General features: G+C 42.5%; 1 protein-coding gene across 1 annotated transcript; it reads left to right on the plus strand.

The window, feature by feature from the left end:
• Positions 1 to 1,726: 1,726 nt before the first annotated feature.
• Positions 1,727 to 18,647, plus strand: RTL1 (retrotransposon Gag like 1). The gene is made up of 2 exons (XM_069207647.1): positions 1,727 to 4,459; positions 18,402 to 18,647. Exons 1-2 carry the CDS (start codon positions 1,727 to 1,729, stop codon positions 18,645 to 18,647), a joined length of 2,979 nt encoding a protein of 992 aa, XP_069063748.1.
• Positions 18,648 to 19,313: the final 666 nt, after the last annotated feature.

The raw sequence follows: 19,313 nt of genomic DNA on the forward strand, positions 1-19,313 counted from the left end.
ATTGTTTTATTTGTTTATATTTTCCTCTTCATTTTTTTTCCTGTTTATACATCATTTGTTTACTACAACATATGTGGTTTTTGTTTTACTGAGTCTTTGGTGATTCCTTCACTCTCCGGTCGCTTATGAATCGTGTGTCTCTTTTGTTTTCTTAATACAACGCGCTTCCGTTTACCGCTGAGCTGTGCATAGCAACGAAGAGCGCGGTGTGTTTATTTGATTACGCGCACGTGGCTGTGCGCTGTCAGAGGGAATGAATACGGGCGTTTCCTTTTGCCGCGAAGCTGTGCACCTTGTTGCATAGCAACGAAGAGCGCGGTGTGTTTATTTAACTCTGCGCACGTACCGTGCTGTCAGAGTAAATGTTTTCTGCTCGTGCTTTGTTTTCGGTTGCTTGGCAACATGCAGCAACTTTGAACGCTTAACACGCACGAGTTGCAGGTTGCTTTAATGTTTATATTTCTGATACATGGGTACTCGCGCACGCATTACCATTTATCTAAAGTGTCGCTCTCAAAATACTTGTATATTCACACTTCTACTGAATATTCAGCTTTGTCTTTATTAAGGTTTTGTAAACAGGATTTCAGTACAATATTGTACTGCTTGAAAATTTGAATAATACAAAATCTTTCTATTGTTTATTACTATTCTCTAATCTCTAGTTTTTTTTCACTTAATCTTTTTATCTTTTCATCATTATTTTCGTTCCTTCTTCTTCACTTCTCTCTGCAGATTCCTTGTTTGTATCTTTTTAATTATTTTTTTTTTGTTTTCTTACTTATTCATTTAATTTTTTTTGACATTCATCATGCAAAACATCTCTCCTCCCCCTTTCTTCTTATCTTCTCCGGGTGAACCAACAATTCCTTGGTCAAAATGGAAAAAAGTTTTCTTAACTTATTTGAAAGTCTGCGGTACAAACTTGTCCATTGAGAGGAAAACGTCACTTCTCCAACACTGCTTAGGTGCAGAAGGACAGGAAATATTAGAGACATTACCTGCGGTATCAAATTTGGATGGAGCAGTTGGTGATGCTCCCTTGAATGATTTTGATGAGACGCTTCTTCGTCTTGACACGCATTTCTTACCCAAAGTCTCTATTCTTCTACAAAGGTTTTATTTTGGGAAAAGCAAACAGATGGATGAAGAATCTATTGAAGACTATATAACAAAACTACGCAAATTAGCTTCTCTTTGCAATTTTGGTGCTAATATAGAGGAACGTATACGTGACCAATTTATGTTAGAATGCAAATCTGACAAAATCAGAGAAGCTCTATGGTCAAAGAGTGATCTGTCTCTTGATGAAGTATTGAAAGTTGCTAAACAAATTGAGCATTCTCAATCCTGTATTGAAACGTTAAAGAATTCAAAAGTTGCTCCTTCTTTAAACAAAATAGATTCCAAACCTAAAAGCTCTGTAAATATAAGGAACAAAAATAAGACTTTTTGTTTTAGATGTGGTTCACCTTCACATTTAGCAAATTTTAAAGATTGTCCAGCTGTCCAAGTTGTTTGCAATAGGTGCAACAAAAAAGGTCATTTTGCTAAATGTTGCAAGTCTGTTAACAAGAACATTGCAAAAATTAATGAAGTTACTGATGACAACGATAATCAACCATTCATTTTACAAGTGGTAAATGATGTTAATTGTATTTCCACAATTAATTGTGAATATCCAAAATATCTTGTGATGATTAATGAGATTCCTGTCACTACGATGATGGACTCTGGGGCAAAGTTATCTCTGGTGTCTGTAAAAGATTATGTTACACATTTTGAAGGCAAAGTTGATCTTTTGACACCAGATGTTTTGCCTTTCTCGTATGGTGGCAAACCTATTGAATTAAAAGGATATTTTAAAGCAAAGATTGGTTTCAAAGCCAGTGAAATAGTTGGGAAAATATATGTTCCTGTTGTCGGAGATACCATATTGAGCTGGCCCCATCAGAAGGAATTGGGAATAATTCTGAATCCTAATGCTGTACCGCAAGTTTTGGTCCAAGAAGTGTCTGATCTTGAACGCCAATTGTGGAGTGAATATCCTGAGGTTTTTAGTTCCAATGTGGGGTGTGTAAAAGACTATAAGCATCAGATTGTCTTGAAAAAAGATGCTCTACCCGTGGCTTCTAAAGTACGGAATGTTCCGATGAGTATAAGAGGAAAAGTGAAACAAGAACTTGAAAGGCTTAAGGACAGTGGGATCATTGAGGAGGTTGAGGCAGCACAATGGATAGCTCCTATAGTAGTTGTGACCAAACCTTCTGGAGACATTAGACTGTGCATTGATTTACGCAACTTGAACAAGGAAGTGGTGGAGGACAGATTTCCTCTACCTAACATCAATGAAATGATAAGTACATTAGGAGATGCAAAGGTTTTTTCCACTCTTGATCTTACTTCTGCATACCATCAAGTACAACTGACTGAAGACTCTAAACTCCTTACCTCTTTTATTACTCCATTTGGAGTTTTTAAATTCAATCGTATGCCTTTTGGTTTATGTTCAGCAGCGGCTGTTTTCCAAAGACTAATGCAAAGACTTTTAGGGGGTTTGAAGGGAGTGTGTTTTTTCCAAGATGATGTTCTTGTATTTACTAACACTCAAGAAGAGCATGTTAAGAAACTGAGAAGTGTACTTTCATTGTTCAAAGCCAAAGGAATCACTCTGAAAAAAGAAAAGTGTAAATTTGTCCAGTCTCAAATAACATATTTAGGACATGTTATATCTGGTGAGGGTGTTAAACCAAAAAATGACTTAGTACATACTATTATACGTTTATCCACTCCAAGTTGTAAAAAAGATATTCAAGTTTTTTTAGGAATGGCAGAATTCTATGCCAGGTATATTCCAAACTTTGCTAAAAGATCAAACACAATTAGATCCTTGCTCAGGAAGGGCAGTGAATTTGTTTGGTCAAAGGAGTGTGAGATGGAATTTCAGGACCTTAAGGAAGCCCTGAATTCTGCCCAATTCTTAACTAGTTTTCAACCAGGCATTCCTTGTTATCTTATTACTGATGCATCTGATAAAGGTTTAGGGTGTGTACTAAAACAACTAAGGAATGGTGTTGAGACTACTGTTGCTTTTGCATCCCGTAGTCTTCATGGTGCAGAATTTAATTATTCAACAATTGAGAAGGAGGCACTCGCGATTTATTGGGCTGTTAAGAAGTTTAGGCAATTTCTGTGGGGAATATCTTTTGAGGTACGTTCCGATCATAAGCCTTTGCAAGAGATTTTTAGAAAAAAGGGTTCAGACAATGTATCTTCACGCATCTGTAAATGGATAGTGGGACTCCAAGATTATCAGTTTACAGTAAAATATGTTCTGGGTTGTGACAACAGAACAGCTGATTGCTTGTCTAGGTTAGTAGTGGATGATGTATCCGATGAGTGTGATAGTATGTCATGGTGGACAGAGGACGAAATACAAGTGTGTGCCTTAACAGATGGGTGTGTTTCAGAAATTGAATGGCGTGAGGAGTTGACTAAAGATGAGAATCTTTCTAAAGTAATGCAATTGTTGTTGTCAAAGGAATTGAAAGATTGCCGTGATATTTCACTTTCTTCTTACAAGAAAGTGTGGAATGAATTGTGGTTACATGAGGGATTGTTACTAAGAGGTAACAGACTTGTCCCTCCGTCATCTCTACGTGATCAACTCCTTGCTCTATCACATTCTGGGCATCCTGGTATAAGTAAAACTAAGGAAAGAATGAGGGCGTTGTATTGGTGGCCGGGAATGGATATTGCTCTAGAAAGGAGAGTACGAGATTGCTATGAATGCTGTTTAGCGGACAAATCTCTTAAGGTGAAGACTCAACCGTTAATACTTAAGGAAATTCCAAATGAAGTTTGGGAAGAAGTTGCCATTGACATTATGGGACCAGTATCATCTAAGTCTAGTTCTAAGTATATTATTGTATTGATGGATATGCTTTCTCGCTGGCCGGAGGTTTGCATAACTTCGGAGATTTCTTCAAAAGTAGTGGTGGATTTTCTTTCTAAGGTTTTCAGCAGAGAGGGTAATCCTGCTGCTATTTTGTCTGACAATGGTGTTCAATTTATCTCAAAATTCATGAGAGATTTTCTTTCTTCTAGAGGAATTGTTCATAAAAAATGTGCACTGTGTCATCCAGAGACCAATGGCATGGTGGAACGTTTCAATAGAACATTGAAAGAAACTGTACAGTTGGCTAAAGTGAATGGAGTTGATTGGGAGAGTTGGGTAGAAACGAAAGTTGAAGAGTACAGATTCACTCCACATTCCAGCACGGGTCAGACTCCTTTCTTATTGTTTAAAAAACGTGTGCCACATACTAAAATTGATCCTCCATGGCTTAAGAAGCATCTTTCTTATGCTTTAGATAGTGAGGTTATTAAAAGCAATGCTAAGAATAAGGATGAACGTCACCAACTGAGAAGAAAAGAAATCTATGACATTCGTAAATCGGTAAAAAAAAATATTGTATGTGTTGGTGACAGAGTTAAAATTAAATTACCTGGAACCAGCAAGTCTAGCATATCTAGGTTCAGTCCTATATATGGAGTTGTTAAAATATACAAAGGGGCTGTCAAACTTGATGATGGACGGATTTGGAACTTGAATAGGATTGTTGTGGTATAAATTTGTGTGGGGAGGAGGGTGGTGTAGTATTGAGTTTATTTCTAGTATAATAATGTAGATAGTGTTTTGGTGTAATGTTTTAATGTGGAATTGTATTCTGTGTTTTAGGAGTATTTGTATTATGTATGATCTGTTTAGTATCTTCCAGCTTCACCCCTGGCGTTTGGTATCTTCCTTAGCTGGACAGCATTCCGTGCTGGACAGTTGATGGTGCTGGAGGTTTGGATGAAGACTGGAGTTCCTGTTTTACTATGTATGAAGTATATCTGAAATAAACGTGATTTCAACTTCATCTACATGGACTTATTTTCATCTCCAGGATTGATACTACAACTTTCTTCTCCTTCTTTCTTAGTGCTCTCATTTTATCTTCTCTTAATCACCCCCAACTACTTTCTCAACATCACTGCTCTCTATCTCCTTCTGCATCTTCTCTCACGCTACCCCACCTCTTACACCTCCATCCACGTCTCCACTCTCTTGCTTTCTCCCATCCTTCCTCCTCCTCTCTCACAATTTTCCCCTGTGCTCCTTCAGCTTCTTTATCCTCCTCTCACCACCCAACCTTTTTCTGAGCCCCAAGCAATTGGAGTAATTTTAGTAATTTCACTCTTTGACACAGAATTACTAATAATTATGCAATTACACCAGCTCGCTTAATTAAGAGTAATTTGGGGGGAAGTAAGCACAAAAACAGCTAATTTAAGGAAAGGCTATTTGCGCTGATGGGCGTGTTGTTTTGCATTTATTGCTATTTTCTTAGTGCAAAATGCATACTTGTGTGCAGTTTGAATGCAAGGGTGCATTTTACACTAAGAAAATAGCACTAAAGGCCGGGAGTAAGCTGGGGGAAAAGTTGCACTACTATTAGTATTCTGCACATAGCAATATTTCTTAGCTCAAAATGCATCTTTGTGTAGATTTTGGACACAAGGGGCATTTGTGCACTAAGAAAATAGCACTAAGGCCCTGATTTATACTTTTTTTGCACCGCACTTGTGTCGTTTTTTGACGCAAAAGCGGTGCAAACTTAGAAAATATAGGCCCCTATTTATACTTTTTTAGTGCCGCATTTATGCTGCTTTTTGACGCAAAAGCAAAAGCAGAGCAAACTTACAAAATACAATTGTATTTTGTAAGTTTGCGCTGCTTTTGCGTAAAAAATTACGCAAGTGCGGCGCTAAAAAAATGTAAATATGGGCCATAATTGTATTTTGTAAGTTTGCACCACTTTTACGTCCAAAAATGACGCAAATGCGGCACAAAAAACGTATAAATCAGGGCCTAAATGTCGAATTACTCTTCTTGCATATTTTCGCAGAATCTCACTTACTTTTGTGGTATTTCTGTGTGATTACGTACAGCAAATTATGCGTTAAACCCACCCGTAGATGACATAAAACCGGGGGACTTAACTTCCAGAACAACTGGGAGAGCCACCCCAGTAAAGCTACTGATGCTACTGAAGTCTGTCCCAGAGACACCAGGACACTCGTAATGGCGAGTGGTGGAATTTTACCATGAGTTATTGTTCAGGCAGGCATACCACCACTCCTAATGAGAGTTTTAGAAAATGTAAACAAAAATAGAAGCTGTAAAGGACGACAGTATTTTTGTGTCCAACTATTGCAGAGACGAGCAGCACGCAGGTTTAGCCACACCCTGCGCTATATCAAGCCTTCAAACATATCATGTTCTCAGCTGCAGTTCTGCGATCCGCCCTAAACTGAATGATGCTTTCTGGTGATTGAATGACATGCATGTACATGAGCACTGTAGATGACAGATCAACCAGCATACAATGCAGCCAATTGGAGATTACCACGCCTGGCAGCCAGACCAGCTGAACAGTTTCCATTGTGTGCTTCCAAGTGAGAAATGCAAGTTAATTAGGGGAGGCTGCTGCAAAAGATGAATCTAATATCGCCCTAGGTCTGATTATGTTCCAAAACGCAAATTGCCAAGAATGACATCTGTTAATTTACCATACATCTGGCGTGCCTCCAAATCTAACTCATTAATTGCTTGTAAATTAAGTTCCTACCCCAACTTTCATTGCAGAAGCAAAGCGAACGTGCCCACCGTGTCATAAGAGGGTTTGTGGGGGTGGATGGTCTTCCCGGAAGAAAATACTGAATGGTTCATTTTATGACACAATATAAAAATAAATAACTATAAACCATTCAATTTAGGGGCAACTTTTATGAGTCTCTGATGAAATATTCCGATAAATCACAACCTGCTAAATGACACAGAATCTCCCCAGGGATGCTTGAAGAAATGTCACTAAGATAGTGTGAAATAAGCATTTAAAATGCTGGGCTATTGGCTTTGTCCATACCTGATTGTTTTGGTATTAGGAGAAAGGAAAAAAGAATAGAATAATTCCAAAATACCCACAGATACGTGACAGTGTAAGCGTACACACTAGCAGCCAATAATAGATAATAAAGCAAAACCATTGCTAAATGGCTGACAATGCGTGCACCTGCATGCGCGTACATCAAGGAGTGTCTGCCACTTTAGCATATTACTTGAAAATGTTTATACGGTTGCAAGTTGGCTGACTGCCACTTAAGAAGGAAAAAAAATTAAAAAACGTTTGCACGAAAACTGCAAAAAAAAAAAAAAGAGTGACCTGGTAGCAATGCTCTACTAATGCTGAGCCCTCACTGAAATACATTTTTAAAAAACGGGAAGGGCGGGAGAAATCATGGAGAAATGACAAGTGGAGAAGTGAGTAGCTCAGCAGAAGTGTGAAGGTCCTAGTTAATCGCACAAAATATAACATTTAAAAAAAATGAAGTGGCAGGGAAGAGGGAGCAAAGGATAAGTGGGGCGGGGATGGTGATGGGAAAGAGAGCAGGAAATCCATGCTTGTTAAGAGCCCCGTGGTGTCAGCAATGAAAGGATGGAACTCATCTAGTCAAAAAGATGGCAAAGAGGACATTCTCCAGAGGAGGGACAAACACATGGAGTGGATGGGCAAATGCATCCACTCTAATAATCTGTCACTGACTTCCTGGTCACAGTTTGAAATCCTGGCAGGTCCACTCAGGCTTTCATTTGTCCAAGGTCGATAAAATGAGTACCATTGCGCTGGATAAGAATAAACATGTTATATCAGCACCAGGAGACCCGAAGGTGAGCATGTGCTTTATAAATACTCATGAGATATACAATAAAGCAATCCATTCATGAGAAGGGACCCAAATCCCACTATGTATTATTGTATTGGTGACAATTGGTTTGACACAATGCTAAAGCCGTCTTTTAGGCAAGACCTTAAAAAGTATAATTTTTTCCTTTCTTTGATCAATGGAATATATCCAATTGATCAAAGAAAGGAAAAAAAAGAAACAGGAGATAAAGGTCAAACTAGAGGAGAATGCAAACATGTAAATCATAAATAAATACTTGATTAGCACATCCATTCCAGAAGACCTGGCTGAAATAATTGTGAAAAGGAGAAGAAGGATGAAATATAAACTGAAATGAGAACAAAAGATAATAGAGTCCCTTCACACTTCATTCTAGCAAGGCAATACAGCACTAACATTCCATATTTTAAAAGATGCTTCAAGTTGCTTCAAAATGTACATCTTTTCTCAGATGTAATGAGAGGAATGCTGGTTCCTTTAACGTGATGGGAAGAGAAGAAGAAATCCAGCCAAGAGGCGTGATTTAAATCTTTCAGTATGTAGCTCAGGAGGGTAATGCCCCACAGCAAAAATCGGTGCTTAATTTTAGGTCAGTGGTTAAACTCAATGAGAGGAACTCTAGTCTTTCTAAGGCAAGTAAAAACAGCTCAAGTGTTGGGTCATTCGAACACTTAGTGCATCAGCGCTTAGACATTTCCTTGTTACAGCGCTTGGAGCTCACTGAGACATCCCAAGCATCAGAGGCGATTGAAGGGAGAAACTCGACTGTCAAGAATGCTCATACAATGAAACGTCACTGACCAAGACTTGGGGAACAGACCCCAAGATTAGAGATTATAAATAGAAAGAAGATGCATCAATCACACCTATAAAATAAAAAACGGAAAAGTGAAAACAAAGGATGCCTAGAAAGCCAAAATAAAATCATTTAACGTTTCCTGGTCACTCCTTAGACTTCACTACTAGAAATAGCAAAAAGAACAGGTGGAGACACACGGAATACAAGCAACCATTGCCTCCCCGTTTTGTGAGAACAGGTAAATATGCAAATGTATGAAGCTTCGTAAAGGCCGGCGAGGCAGGGACAGAGTCCTGAGCAGAGCAGATCTTGGCATGAGTCCTGCTTGCCTTTCCCATCATAGCCAGTCGTGACACTGTCCTATTTACTTCCAAGCCAGACACGTCGTTGTACTCGGTGCTATGCGGGGGTGGAAGCAGATGGCGCTGTAGGGAGCAGTGCAAAAATTGAAGTTGTGCGGAGGACGCGGGTTTGAGTTTTTCGAAGTGTACACATGCGCTCTGAATCCTGATCGGGCAAAACATGTCTGTAATGTGCCTCTCGATGCCAGCCTTTTAAGAAAGAATCACAGAGTTCGGTTCATCTCCTTACCCCCAAACGAACAGAATGCAAAATGCACCATAAGGCTGCTCAGAACACCAAGACATAGAACTCGGAGACCACTAGCAGGCCCTCACCCCAACACCGGCTATACGCAGACCGACAAATTTATTTTGTTGGAAGAAGTTTTATTTTAACTTTTTACTTGATAATTCCATAACACATGTTTTAGCCATAAATCACTTCAAGAAACTGAAAAACATTTACAATAACATAACTGTATTCATAAACTTCAATCTGTAACCATAAATCATTGTGACAGGATCCCTTCCTGTTCTGAACCTCCCTTGGACCACACAGGTGAACTGTACCTCACCTGTATCCCTAGGGGGGGCGGCTCCCCTGACTTCACCATTCCTTGCCCACATGCTCAGGGTTCCGCCCCCTCTCCAAACACCAAGCTGCCAAGGGGTGTAACGGGGCGGCCAAGAGCAGGAGCTGTCCAATCGTCCTCTGCCGTGCCACAACAAGGCCGAGCCTTTCTGGGGGGGCGCTTAAGTAGCCCCCCACTGGCGTGCGGTGGCTGAGACTGGATCAGCAGTCGTAGCTGCAGCGTTCGCCTAGAAAAGTTACTTCCGCCCCCACATCTCACGAGGTGTGAGGGAGGAAGTACCTGTCCAGCCTGACGCACAACTAGTGCGAAGGGTCCGACCCACGGCGTCCCCGATTCCTAAGGGGCCGCGCTGCCCCCATATTGGGGGGGGGGCGCTTTTCCCTTGTTGTGGCTTTTTCAGTCTCAATGGGAGACAACTCAGGACCTCAGCACTGCTGGTGCACGCTAATTCAAGTTAGCAATATGCCACACCCCTACCACTGGATGAGTACAATCTCACCAAAAAAATGCTTTGTTCACGCGTGTTATGTGGTGGGCCCTGGGCCCAAATACTATAGAAATGAGTGACGCAGAGACATGGTTGTAGTGGTGGTAACTGGCCCCAAGCATGTGCACTCAGGCTCTTTTATTCGCAGGGTCACCTGACTGGTGATGCCTATGTTGCATGGTGTGGGGTGGGTGTAAGTTCCAGCCCTCAAGGAGTGTCTGTGTAACAAATGCTAGAATGTGTCCAGTAGGACACTGCATTCCTCCCAAACATTATTAAAAATAAAAACAAGTCCAAACTGTAAGAAAAACAAAAACACAAGACACCTGCATAGTCTCTCAGACTCGAGAGGCAGTCCGCAAAAAGGCAGTGGACAGGTGCATCTGAGTGCACCTGTTCATCTCTGCACATATCCATGGTTTAAACAGCTATTACTGGGCAAGAACACTGTGTAGATGGAGTCTGGATTCTTTGACAGCCGGTTGGTTGGGTCAGTGTCCACTCACGTGGTCAGTCCTGCATGCCCTTGTGGTGATACAGTTGTGTCAAACAGTTCAAACTTGGTGCATCAGGAGCATTGATGAAGTCTGCTTCAAAGGTTTCAAGTAAGGCATCCTGACTCCATGAAGGCCAATCCTGCAAAGGCTGGGAAGACATTAGCGATGTTTGGACAACTTCTTCTGAAGCCCTGGTGCTTCCTGGTACCCTGTCAGTGGATCAGCTTCCGGTCATCTCTTGTGAAGGATTCCTTTGCGCCAGAATTTCCTTGAGGCCCTTTTTCATTGGGTTGCCAAGTGACTGTGTGGGGCCTCTCGTAGGCCGCGCAAAGGGGTTACTGCCGAACCGCCAACAGGGCCATGGCCAAGCTGCTTGTGCAACCACAAGGTGTGGGTGTCTCATGGTCTGTGTGCTCTTGCCAGCAGGACTCAGGTGCCCGTGGGGCTTAACAGTTCGTCTCTGGGTGATTGGTCTCCTCAAGTGCCAGGAATGCTTCGTCGGTCCCTTGGTGTTGATCTTTCACAGGCAGTTTGGTGGTGAGATGCTCATAAGGTGCTCCTAAGGTGGTTCTTGTGATGTATGTGGTAATGATGACTTTCTTACCAATTTGACAACTTGCGCTATAGGTGGTGAAGTCTTGTATGGGGTAAAGATAACTGGAGGGACTTCGGCGCCACATGCGGTTCTTCTTCTTTGGCATGTGCTGTCACTAGTAGGGATGCCATTTTCCTCAAGCAACCGGTGGCTGGACGGTTGCACTGTGAAGCGTAGGGAAGGTACACAATTCGCGCATGGAGGCGGCTTACATTTGATACTCCTGCTGGGCTGTCTCCAATGACATCACTGCATTACGGTGGCTGGCTTGTGTAGATGGTTGCACTATCACGTGGAAGTACAAGTCCTCAATCTTGAACGCACTTCTTCACTCCTCTTGCGCACTTATGGTTGTCGGGATCTTCAGTGTGACAGGTCTGTCGCACACCTTTCTCTCTTCTTTTCTTCTCCTTCATGAAGTGGCATCATGCCACGCTCTTCTCTCTTCTGACCAGGTCTCTCCTGGAGATGTGGCGTCCTGCCATGTGTCTCATGTTCATTGCACATTGACTTGTCGCTGGTTGTGTCCTGTTTCTAAGATGGTGTACCTTCTTCGGTCGCGGCCTCTCTTAGGCCCGTTCCTATCAGTAAGATTTGAGTTTCTTCTTGTGGACTTCTCACAGGTCCTGTCAGTAGGACTTTGCTCTTTCTGATCACAGACCTCTCTTATCTCCAGTCCTGTCAGTAGGACTTGGTGTTCTCCTGGTGGACCTTGCTACTGAAAATATGGAAAAAAGAGAATGCCCACTTTTGCTAATGCATGAATTGGGAGGAAAATCTGCAGAATCATACATGATCAGAGAAGAATACAGGCCTAGAAAGTTCATGATGTCCAAATAGAGAGCCCAGGATAGAGAGGATGCAGGCGTGCAAGGACAGGGACAAACAGAAACATTTAATCATAACGGCAGCTGGAATTAGAAGGCCACAAAAAGCTTGAGCCATAACTTGATAACACATGCACAGGGAGGGCGCACATTCTGATCCACGTTCACAAGAGAAAGTGTACACCACAGTGGTTTTGGAAAGCAAACACAATAAGCTTTGATGCTTGAAGGTCAGCAGCTGTGCAAGGGAGGATGGAAACATTTCTGTCTAAGAATGGAATTAGCTGAGGAAGGACATAATGATAGGCTTCAGAACGTGAGATCAAAAGGCACTGTGGTTATTAGCAAATGTGTCCATGACAGATGTGTAACCTTCGCTTTCTGTAAATGCGTAATTAGATGCTTTCCCAAGGAGAAATGTGGCTTCGTGCTAACGTAAGTAGAGATAACAATGTACCAAGCAAGCGCTTAAATCAAAATGCATGTCAAGTGATAAGATGCATTCAAGGTATTTTAAACCTAAAAAAGAAGCTGTTCGTGATGACAAAGTTGAGTGCGGTATCAGTCACAGAGCTGTGCTGCCCTCATGGCCATTATTCATAAATGCTTATATTATTTTCCAAACCGAGTTGTGTCGTTCTTTCATTTCCTGACCCCGCAACAATCTCTCACAGGTCCTGTCCCTTCCTTAGGGATCATCTTGGTGCTCCACTCGCTGGGTCACCTTCTTCAACCGACTTTCAAGGACATAGGGCCTGCGCCTCGAGGCTATGCAGTAAAGGTGCCTTGTCCTGTCTAAGTTTGTGCATGGTTGGCACGGTTTGGCACTCCGTGTGACATGTTTCTCAACAGGCAAACATTGGCCATTCGGTGCTGGAGTGGCCGGCTGGCATGGCCTCTTTCATGTAGTCATACATTGTCTATTGGCACTCTGGCTGGCAGTATTACAATAGTGGTGTACAACTTCAGTCTCTGGATGGCGCTGAGTAGTTTGCACCTCATACTCAGGGTGTCCTCTTGTGATGGCTCCTCTCCTTTGCCGGGTCAAGCCAGGGTCAGAGCACTCTCCTCCCTTTTAGTGCTGAGGTTTTGGGACCTTGTCATCTCCTGCTGTGTCTCGCCTCCAGTGTCCTGATGTCTAAAGCTGCACTTCCTCTGTAGAGAGCATTTTACATTCATTGTGAGTGTATCGCAATGGGGACCTTGCAATGTGCCTTTAAATCGCCACTGTATGGAAGATACTATGGACCAGATTTACAAGGCCCTAGCACCCTCTTAGCACCACACTAGCATAATTTTTTTACACTAATGTGTCATTAAGGTGGCCATTCTCCTTTGCCATATTTACAAAGTGGTGCAAAGCTAGCATTGCACCACTATGTAACCCCTTCCGCCACATTATGCCTGTACCAGGTATAATGTATGCAAGGGTGAGTTCCCCCACAGGGAGGCCCATAAAAATGGCACAGTGACATTTACAAAATTAAAATGACGTACCCATTACTTTCAAAGGGTCTCCCTTTAAGTTACAGGATTAGCGACACAATTTATGACATTAATCCTGCAGAGTACCACAATAGCATCAAACATTCTGACACTACTGTCCTGCTGACAGACAAAATGTCAGTGCTTATTTATTTTTCTGCTTAGTGGTGGTGTTCACTGGGTATCAGGGCAGGAAATCTCCTGTGAACGGGCTCAAAATGACTAAGGCTGTACTTCTTTGCTGTGCTGGGCTTATGAGCAGGGCCTTGCAGTGCTCGGAGGTCTGCATAAAGGAACAGTTTGACTCTGCTGTCCTCTAGTTGACCTCTAGTGAAGATGCAGGGTGTGTTTAAATTCTCTCACCTTGCCAATCCCATTACCTCTGCCCTGCTGACTGCGATTCGCGGCCCTCTCACTACAACCGCTGCCGTCTCTCATCATCAGAATATGTCTGCTTGTATTTCAGGTGAGACCTGTGTGCCCAGTCCATCTGCTGCTTGGGTCTCAGGCTGTGTTACAGATGTTGTGATCTGAAGGCTGTGGTGGGGTTTTTCACTTTTCATGTGAGGGTGGGGCTGTGGCAGCAAGTTCATGCAGCAGGATGTCTCTCGCCTGGGGTGCAGCACTTATTCGCGCCTACCAACTTCTGTCCCCAGACAAGATGAGGGAAGACGGAGGCCTCCGCTGTGTAAAGTGGGCTGCAGCAATTTCCTATTTTTCTGACAGCATTCCAGCCAACCCAGGGCATCTTCCCAGCAATGCTGCAGGCTCTGGAGATGCCCGTGCAAGTGAAACTCATCTGGTAGGTGGAGCTCACATGGCTGAGACAGGCAGTGACCGCAGGGGTACTGGACAGGGCATCAAACATCTGACCTCATCTTCTCCTTGTTGCAGGCATGGTCTTTACTCAATATCCATGGAGCTCTTCAGCCCATTATCACCTAATCTTCTTGCACTGCTTCATCTTTGTTCTGTCCATGGGCTCACCTAAGACCCGGCAGTTTGGCGGGTGCTGTTCCTAGTCTGCCACTGCCTCGCAGGAGTCGTGGCCGTGGGTCATGGGATCCCTCATCACTTTTATTCTAAATCCTCTGTGTGGGGGCAGATTATGGGCACACATTAGGCATGGGGCATGGTATGTTTTGTACTATGTCCTATCTCAATGGGTCGGTGTGTCCGGTGTCAGCGCCTCTCCCTTCTTTGTTGCAGGCTTTGTGGTCAATCCGCCTGATGTCATTGCCTCCCAACAAGGAAACGCCATTCTCCCTGCTCCATGGCACGTGGGGCCAGCGCCGCCTTGTCACCAGTGTTATGTCGTGGGCCATGATACTATAGAAATGAGTGACACAGACACATGTTTGTAGTGGTGGTTCTGGCCGCGAGCACGTGCACTCGGGCTCTTTAATTTGCAGGGTCACCTGACCCGTAATGTCCTTGTTAGATGAGTGTGGGGTGGGTGTATAGTCCAGCCATCAAGGAGTGGCTGTGTGATAAACATTAGAATGTGTCCAGCAGGACACTGCAACGCCCATCAACTGTCTAAGGTAATACATATTAACTTTGCCAATGCTTTTTCATTCCTGTGTGTCAAATCTAAAGAAGTGATTCAAAACCCTCCCACGGTTGTAATTAAGTGAGTAAGACCAGCAAAATGAAGAGCTGTTGCTGAACATTAAAAGCAAGAGAAAGGAGAGTGTGAGCTGCCGCTGACCAATGAAAACAAAAGAAAGGAGAGAGAGAGAAGCAAGCCTACCAATGGTAAGTAATGGGTGGGCTATAAGCCCCTCATTAGATATTTTTAAAGAACAATAGACTTACAAGCAACAATGAATGGGCTGTCTCACGCAAGATATAATAAGCATTTGCAATGCAATAGGCCTATCAATTGCTTGAGTTAGAGATATTGGCATTTTAGATTCATAACTGGACTTTTCTTGCCACATAAATTGGTCAACCCTGCCTCATAATTTCGTCTTTTCCTTCCATATAATTCTGTGGCCCTGGGTATAAATAAAGCACTTTCATTTAACTTCTTCGTCTATCTGAAGCCAAAAATGAAAATTTTGCCATTTAGGATCCTAATTTAAATCTGCATGCTACTTCAAATAGAATATAACTTTCACCACCCCACCATCAGATTTTCTGGCTGACTAGCACAATTCCCCCCAAAAAGGCACAAAACAGCCACAGAGGATAAATAAACTAGAAGGGTCACCCAAACATATCAAGAGTGTTCAAACAGTCATAGTGTAATAAGGATGTTAAGTTGGCCTGAATCATGGTCATAGTTGTAATAAGGAGAGATTATTAAAACATATACAATTATCATATACACTTTTATCAGAAAAAACTTTTGGCATTAGACTGTAATGCTCAAAATATCCCTTAGAGGGCACCATAACAAAAAATATCATTTGTAAGAAACATGGTCATGTAACCATATTGTTAGCCCATAGAGGGCATAACCCCATGAAAAAAACAGGAGAATGTAATGCAGTGTAACCATATACTTAGCCCCTAGAGGGCGTTTTTAGGGCTAGCAGGCCCACTGCAATGATATTACAAACAAGACCTTTAAAACAAAACTTCTCCCAGCTGTAAAACAAAAGTTCTAGCCATGAGAAAGATTAAAAGTCATTGAATGATGGGAAGGGGTTATTATTTTGGGATCCCTACTAAGCTAATGCGGGGGCCCAGAGATGATGTAGACAGTAAAAGCATTTTGAAGGTGGTCCCATTGTCCTAGGACTACCATATGTTGAGTTATGAGCAAAAATGTTTTGTAAAAGTAATGCCCTGCAGAGCATTATGTGGTGAGTTTCCGTGTCGCGAATATTATAGTATGTTGACTGCACTGCTCAGAACAGCCCCTAGGGAACACCACAATAAAAATAGAATTTGGAAGAAACATGGTCATGTAACAATACAGTCAGCCCTTAGAGAGCATAACATCATGAGCAAAGAATAGGCAAAAGTAATGTAGTGTAACCATATAATTAGCCCCTAAAGGGCATAGTACATTACACATTTTCAAGACCAACAGGCCTGTTGCAATGATATTATAAACAAGGCCCATAAAACACAACTTCGCTCAGCAGTAAAACAAAAGTTCCAGCCATGAGAGAGCTTAAAAAGCATAAAGAATGGTGGTAGTAGTTATTATTTTGGAGCCCCCACTAACATAGTGTGGGGATCCAGAGATGATGTAGACAGAAAGAGCACATTGTGGTCAATGTTTTGAAGGTGGTCCCATTGTCCTAGGACCATCACAGGCTGTTATGAGCAAAAATGTTTTGTAAAAGTAATACCCTGCAAAGTAAGTTTGGGGTAAGTTTCCGTGCCGCAAATATTTTAGTATGTTGATATGACTGTAATGCTAAGAACAGCCTCTAGAGGACATCACAATGAAAATAATATTTGTAAGAAACATGGTCATGTAACTATATAGTTAACCCCCAGAGGACATATCCACACAAAAAGAAAATGGCATTAATTAATGCAGTGTACGCATATATTTAACCCCTAGAAGCCATAGTGCATTATGCATTTTCAGGTGTAGCAGGCCTATAGCAATGATATTAGAAAGAAGGCTCTTAAAGCACAAGCTATTCCCAGGTGTGACGTTCCAGCCATGAAAGCACTTAAAAAGACACTGAATGGTGGGAAGGGTTAAAATTTTGGGATCCCCAATTACCTAGTGTGGGGACCCAGAGATAAAGAGGATCAACATGAATGTTAGCCAGTGATATGCACCTAGAAATGACAGCAAAGAAGAGGAAAAAGAACAGTTTTACAACAAACTCCGTTACTTGCTGGAGAAATGCCTTGAGAGAGACATCACCCTACTGATGGGGGACCTTAATGCCAAGAAAGGAAGCGACAACACTGGGTATGAAGAAGACATCTGCAATGGCATAACAAACAAGAATGGTGAAAGGCTCATAGACCTCTGTGCCCTGATAGACGGTAATGTATTCCCAAACAAAAGAATACACAAAGCAACATAGGTGTCAAAAGACCATTCACCATAGAATCGGGTTGACCATGTGCTGCATTGTCAAGAAGTTCCGACAAAATTAATGCCAGCAATGTAACATCGCCCTCCTCAAAGATGCACAGAAATGGAGTGAATACCCAGTCACTCTCAGTAACAAGTTTGAAGTCCTGCAATAACTAGAGGACCACACAGTCACAAAGGAAAGCCAGCAGGGGAAGAGCAAACAAACAGTGACATCAACCTGCCAAGAGTTACTGAGTCCCAAGATATACCAGAATAAAGAATGGATCTACACTGAGACTCCCTGCAAAGTCCAAACGAGAAAGGAAAAGAAAGCTGCAGTCAAAAGCAGCTAAATGTGAGCAGAAAAAGCAAAAGCTCTAGGCGACTACACCGAAACCAACAAGGAATCAAAGAGAAGCTTAAGGGCAGAAAAGCTAAGATTCATTAATGGTCTTGCCACAGAAGCCCAGGAAGCAGCAAGCTATGGAAACTTGAAAGAACTCTACAACATAACAAGGAAGCTCTCCAGATGATACAGCAAGCCAGAAAGACCTGAACGTGTTCAACAGAGTCATCCCGAACAGAATGAAGGAACACGTCTTTGCTGAGTTGCGAGACAAGCAAATTGTCTCCCACAAAGATAGGTCCTGCACAGACCAGATTGCAACACTGGGCATCATCACTGAGGAGTGGACGGAATGGATCCCCCCCCCCATGTCAATTTCATCGACCATGAGAAGGCATTCAACAGCGTGTACAGAAAGACCCTTTGGAAATTCCTTTGCCACTATGGTGTGCCAGATATACTCCTAAGAGTTATCAGGAACTCTTATAGGGAGTGACCTGCAAGGTAGTCCAGGGTTTTTTGCTCTCACATTTTCTTTTTGCTGCTGGAGATAGACAGTGTCATGAAGACATCTAGAAGGAGCAACAACCTGGACTTTGTAGACGGTCTGGCCCTACTCTCCTATGTCCATCTGTAGATGCAAGAGAAGACCGACAAAGTGGCAGCCACATCGGCACAACTTGGCCTTAACATCCACAGGGGAAAAACCAAGATCCTGAAGGCTAACACAGCCAGCACAACTGCAATCACTCTTGAAGACGATGCACTGGAAAAGGTTGAGGCCTTCACCTACCTGGGCAGTGTCATAGACAAGCAAGGCAGCACAGACTCAGAAATCAAGGCACAAATCAGCAAAGCAAAGGCTGTCTTCATTCAGCTCTAGAAGATCTGTCGCTTTAAGGACTTAACGCTGCAAACCAAAATCAGACTTTGTAACACTAGCATAAAATCGGTCCTTCTGTATGAAGCAGAAACTTGGAGGACAACAGAGACCACCACCACCAAAGTCCAGACCTTCATCAACACCTGTCTGAGGAAAATCCAAACACCATCAGCAACAACAACCTATGGCAGCAGACTTTCCAACTCCCTGCTCATGAAGAAATCATGAAAAGACACTGGAGCTGGATAAGTCACACCCTCTGCAAGCCCGCATTAAACACCATCAGGCAAACCCTCACCTGGAGCTCTCAAGGGCAAAGGAAAAGAGAAAGGCCAAGAAAAACCTGGTGTCGAGGTCTGGAGGCTGACTACAAGGAGATGGGTTACACCTGGAGTCAGATTGAAAGAAAAGCGCAGGGCAGAGACAGATGGAGAGTCCTGATTGATGACCTGTACCCCAGTAGAGGTAATAGGCATGAATAATTATGTAAGACAAGATAGGGGCTACCCTTAAGCTTAAGAAGATGTTCTTCCAAAATTAGGAAAGAGGGAGACTCTTTGTTTGTGGGAGGATCTGTTTGAATATTGTATAAATTTGATGAAATTGCATTCTTTACCTCAATATTTAAACCAATGACATCTGGAGAATGAATATGTAATTTCCTTA

This window comes from Pleurodeles waltl, chromosome 9 (genome assembly GCF_031143425.1).
Source record: "Pleurodeles waltl isolate 20211129_DDA chromosome 9, aPleWal1.hap1.20221129, whole genome shotgun sequence".
NCBI lineage: Eukaryota > Metazoa > Chordata > Amphibia > Caudata > Salamandridae > Pleurodeles > Pleurodeles waltl.